Source organism: Camelina sativa, chromosome 19 (genome assembly GCF_000633955.1).
Source record: "Camelina sativa cultivar DH55 chromosome 19, Cs, whole genome shotgun sequence".
Classification (NCBI taxonomy): Eukaryota; Viridiplantae; Streptophyta; class Magnoliopsida; order Brassicales; family Brassicaceae; genus Camelina; species Camelina sativa.
In genome coordinates, this window is record NC_025703.1 from 25,668,184 (window position 1) to 25,674,183 (window position 6,000).

Here is a 6,000-nt window from a genome sequence, read left to right on the forward strand (position 1 = left end):
ATTTTCAAGTTCTTTATCTTAGACATCTTGTTTTAAAACAAAACGGAAACAAGAGGCAAATCAAGACTGTTTTAACTAACATTTGTACAATGTAACTGGAATGTTGTGAGGCCAACCAAAAAGAGCAAAACGTCCACAAATGTCTCGACCAAGATGGTTCTCTAAAAGGGTATTGAACAAGAACGGGGATTTAGATATATATATATCTCCTAACCAATTTAAACTCTGAAGCAAAGCATTATAAGTCATTCCACAACTGAATAAATAGCTTTAATGATTAAGAATCAGAAGAAGAGAAGCAAAAATATTTCCTATAGGAACAACCAATCATTGAAACCCTCGCTTATACATATGTTAGAAGTAAGCTAAGATGAAGCACCCACTTAGGCTGAAGCAATATTCCTCAAAACTAAATGCAACCTTTGAACAATGACAAAGCATAAATATCTAAGCCAACCTAATGAAATGAAAACCCAAAAACCACAATCTAAACTAGACGATGCAGTAAACACAAAGCTGAAGCAAATACAAGTATCAGAATCACAAATTTTCGACTAAGATACCCATGAGAATGACCTTCACATATGACTTCAAACTCTAGAAAACTCGAAATCGATTCCTAGATTTTGTTCACATAATCAAACTCGACATCAAATTGGAACCCTCAATCCAATTAACAAAGGGCTTTTCTCTAATTAGAAAACTACCAATGAATTCGACGAAAAGAAGATATTTTCTTTGCTTACCTACAGTGTCTTCGACTGCAATTTCCGATCAGAGTTTTGTTCTCGTTCGATTTTGATTATACGAAATCTAGGAATTGATTTTGATAAACCGATTCTCAAAACAGAGTGTGTTCCTTGTTTCTCTCCAGAGAGAGAAAGAGAGAAGAGCAAATGAAGAAAAGGGGGAGTAAAAAAATGAAACCAATGCATTATTGACACGTTTAGATATCTTTGAGTATCTAAATTAGTCTCGGCAGTGTTCTAAAAGTCGGACTCGGCGGCCGTTTAAGCGGCGTGGAGGCGGTGGGCGGTGGTTAACCGCCGCGATTTGGTCATAATCGGTAGAAAAATCGACCTGAGAAAAAAGTTTATAAAACTCATTTTTTTGTCAAGAATCCAAAGATGGAAGGTAGATCTATGCTATTTGGGTTAAGATATGTGAAAAAATGACAGCAAACGAAAGGAAATCAAAAAAACAGAAGATAGAAAAATGCAGGAAATATGAAGCGGTCATTAGGGTTGATGGGTGGAAGAAGATGATCTGGACGAAATTACTTATTTACCTTTCACTAGAGAGGGAAAATTTATAAATTCGCATGTTGGAGACTCAAACCCTGGTCCTCATGCGTTATTTTGATAAACTTCACCACTATGCCACTTCATAATTTACAATATTTGTCGACTGTAACTATATATAACTCTAAAATTTATAAAAAAAAAATTAAGTTAACTTAAAACGCTTTCTGCCGCTTGGTCACTGATTAATCCCCGCCTTAATCGTTTAGGCGCTAGGCGCTAGTTAGCGTCTAGCGCTTTTTAGAACACTGATCTCGGCAGAAACACCGGTCTGGAATAATTGGGATTAAAACTTTAATTTTTTAGTAGTTTATTATTATAAAACTCGGAAACATCGTAAAAGTATAATCGATGGAGATGTTGATGGTGCTTTATAAAACACATCTAACAAAGTTTCAATTAGAATTCTGTAAATTGAAATTTGAGAAGCGAACTGATTTGTTTAAGTTAAGAAGCGGATCAGCTATAACTAAATGGGCCAAACTTTGAAACTGAAAAGCTGATTAGCTTAGTAAAATATGGGCTAAAGCAATAATTAACAAAATACAATTGGATTTTATTATCAATTTTTAACTTCTCCGATACTCGCATGATTTTAGTTTTAACTTGAGCACTGGAATTCTTTCAAAGTTACAACTTATCATATAATCCCTAATCATTTCTTTGTTTGCTTTGTTACCACAACTTTCGATTTGCTCCATAAAAGTTATCTTGTTTTCATGAGATAAATGATATTTTCCAAGTTTAAACTATATATTTAAGATGGCTTTAAATCCAGACGAACAATAGGATGAAACATACGAGATGCTCATTTATCACATGTGTACGCACCAAGTCCAAACACACCTGCACACATATATCGTAGTCATACCGAATAATTGTCTCGTTTGATCAAAAAAAAAAAAAACCTAATAATTGTCTCATGACATATACGAAAAACAATAGCCGATCGTTAGTGATGAGATCACTTTTTGGATTATATTTATTTTAAATTGAACAAATTCGGAAGATACAGCCGATTAGTTTCAACAAGTGTGTAGTAGCTTCACATATACAAGAAGAACAAGACAGCCATTAGTGATTTTATTTTATTTGTGTTGATGATGTTTATATTTCGTTTTCATATTTATGCCTGTGACATACATAATAAAGTTAAGATTGAAATCGTAAAGACACAGCACAAGACCAACTTTTTTTATATTTATAATGGTAGGATATAAAAAGTTGAAAAAAAAAAACCTACGCCTTATTATTCACTCATAGTAATACAAGTGTACAATATATAAAAAATGCATGGAAAAAGCAATTAAAATAAATTGACACTATATATTTTCTTGACCACATATGTAATAAATACAAGATACACCATCATGTTTTTATAAACGTTTTGCGTTCGTACAATAAACTTTAATATATACTTTTCACATATACTGCCATCAAAAAATTTTAAGAAAAATCATTGATCATTTGAAATACTGTCCTTTTATATGAATAGTGCTTTAATATATAAGAAAATAATAATTGATTATTATGAATTTCTGTCCTTTTATATAGCGAAAATGTTTGACTGAGGAAGGTTTTAATAGACTTCTAAATAATTATGATAACCCTAAGATTTGATCATCTATGTTTTATGCAAAGAAAAAACCATCAATATAACATTTTTTTCAAGTTTACCTTGGCTTGCAAAAATACAAGTCAAATTTAACCCGCAATGATTTAATATATAATTTTTTAATCAATAAAATTAACAGTGACATTGGTGACTGCTGGTTAATTTTTAAAAATTTGACATATATTTTTTACATGTTAAAATTAAACTTGTAAAAAATGTCATTTCACTTGATTCTAATTTTCTTGTTTTTATAAAATTAGCTTCTTCTTTATTTCTAGGAAGTTTAATCGTTTAGCTGATGAGTTAGCAAAGACAACTCTTTTATCCTTTGTACTAAATTCGGTACAATTTTATTATGAAATAAAAATTGTAATTTCACTCCCAAAAAAAAGTACAAAACCCCAAAATAATTAATCAAATAACATACATAATACTTATAATTGCATCTCAAAATGAACTTAAACCATCAACCAAAAATGTTCTCTTAAATGTGTGTTTGTCTTCCTTATTAAATTACAAATCCAGATAGTTGCTTTTCTCGAAATAGGGAAATACAACTACTAGTATGTTTATAATCATGAATCCGAATGGTAACCGCGCATTTAGTAGTGCGGGACAAAAAATTTGATAGTGCGGTACGGTTCAACTGCGGTATATGCGGGACAAATGTATTTGCAGGACAAGTGCGGTTATTCCAAAATAAGCGGTACAAAATAATATTTGATTGGTGAAAAACAATTTGCGGTACAAATTTCATATTATTTTATTAATAAATAAAATTTTAATTTCTGAATTTTAAATACCAAAATTAATTTAAATTTAAATTTGATTGATAAAAATAATAGTGCAGTTCACAACTTTAATTATATTATGATTGATTTTAATACATTTCTGATTAATAACATTATAAGCATTCAGTACTTACATAATTACAACTCTTACAGATATATATGTTTACAAAACCGCAAAATTGTTTTCCAAAACACATGAAATAGGAGCGTAATTACTGTTACCTGTGTTTTACAATTTTTCTTTGCAAAATTGGACCGCACCTTGAATTATTGTTTTTTTATTAACAAAAGTAAAAACGTACCGCATGTTACAAAATTGTGTTGATTGATGAAATAAATTGGGATCCATTAAAAACTGTCCAGCGTTTTGCAATAACGCAGTTCCCATTCACTATATTTGTTTAAAAATATTTATTATAATACTATAAACAAACCATATCTCAAAAACAATTGGAATAATTAAAGTGAAGACAAAATCATGATAACATAAACATAATCAATCATATAATTATAACAGAACACACACCAATACATGACAAAAGTATACAACTCATATATATGCCCCAAATATATTTATAAAGTTGATATTTATCCTTCCAACCAATCAAAGATGCATGTACTATAATTACATCATCACACCAACCCAAAAAAACAAAAAGCTAAACTTAAAAAAACAAAAAAGGAGGGGCAACAATAATAATAATACTAATCCTTAATTAATTTATTAATCAATACATATTGATATCATTAGCCATGATGGGTTGGTTAGAGTAAACCGAACCACCCCAATGATTAACACCACTCATCATATCCTCGTAATATCCGTCAATCCCAACCGTACGATCATCGAAACCACAGCCGTCGATCTGGTCAACACCAAATCCTGCACCGTTGGATTGCACGAGATCAACGATCTCGTTCAAAGAATGGAGCCTGGTGCTAAGCTCAGACATCTGAGCGGTGAGAACAGAGTTCTCGGCTTGGATCTTCATGTAAAGCTGAGACGTCACGGTGAGGCTGTTCAAGATCTGACGGTTGTCGTTCGAAAGCTGATTGATCTGAGCCGTTAGATCGTCAACGTGTTTCTGTTTACGCATCCTTGACCTACGTGCAGATTCACGGTTCGATAGCATTCTTTTACGTTTTCGTTCGTCGACGGTGACGACGGAGTCTGATGATGGGTTGTTGTTACCGCCGTCGGAAGAGCTAGAGCTCCGGTACGTGCTGCTTGATGACGCCATTGATATTTTTTAAAAACAAGAAAAATTACAATAAAAGGACAGATCTTTATGTTTTTTTTTTGGATGTTGTCTGAAAATTAATGAATATTGTATGTAGTTTTAATTTTATGATTTAGATTCGGAGTTTGTAACAATTCATGAAACGTTGTAAAACCAGTAGAGGAAGACGACGGAGAAAGATTGAACGAGATGGGTTCTACGGCGGAGAGCAGATTTAACCGTGAGCCCAGAGAGCAGGATTTCGCAGAGAACCGGAGTCATCAGTTTCCGAACATCAAAGACTTGGTTGTTATGTTTTTTCCTCGGCGAGGAACGGTGTGAATATGTTTTTGTGTTATGATGATGACAGAACAGAGAAAGAAGAAAATATTAAAACAGAGGAGAGGTAATGAAGATGTTTTGCTGTGGAGAAGATGCAAAAACAGAGGAGATAGAAGATAAATAAAGATTTTTGTTAAGGAGATAAGGAAGAGAAGATGAGTGAAGGGGAAAGAGGTTTTTGAAGAAGGGTCTGTTGTGGATTATATAGAAACCAAATCTCAAGTATCTCATCCACTTGTGTATTGTTTTTTAGGAAATAATGGATGGTGGAAAGCTGGAATACGCGCCCATTGTTTTATAACAATTTGTTAATTGTATATATTTTTTTTGTGTGTAGGACCTGTAGGTCAGTAGGTGGTTGCTTTTTGGTTTTTTTTTTTTTTGGTAAATGTTATACTGTACTTTGATATTGGTAAGACTGTATTAAATTTTGAATGGTGTAATGGTGTGATTAATGATATGTTGTAGGGTGGACAAATAGGTAGGTTAAACTTGACCAGATAATCAAGATTATCATTAGGACAAAAACAGTCAAAGTCTTGAAAATTGCATCATTATTATTCTCTGTGTATCACAAAAGATGATGTTTTAGGATTTTCACATAAATTAAGAAAAACATTTAATGTTTAGATTTAAATGCATTATTTATTTATAATAACATTTTTATAACTATTAACCAATAGTAGTTTATCAAACTTTAAGATTTTAATTTAATAGTCTTTAAAAATTAC

The 6,000-nt window shown here is 31.8% G+C and overlaps 1 protein-coding gene across 1 annotated transcript; it reads right to left on the bottom strand.

Annotated features, from left to right (window-relative positions):
• LOC104767171 (bZIP transcription factor 2) lies at positions 4,187 to 5,483 on the bottom strand. Its single transcript, XM_010491212.2, has one exon. It carries the CDS (start codon positions 4,946 to 4,948, stop codon positions 4,436 to 4,438), a length of 513 nt encoding a protein of 170 aa, XP_010489514.1. The 5' UTR covers positions 4,949 to 5,483; the 3' UTR covers positions 4,187 to 4,435.

Coding starts and splice junctions, on each gene's coding strand:
- LOC104767171 (XM_010491212.2), bottom strand. CDS start 4,948: ATGGCGTCATCAAGCAGCACGTACCGGAGCTCTAGCTCTTCCGACGGC.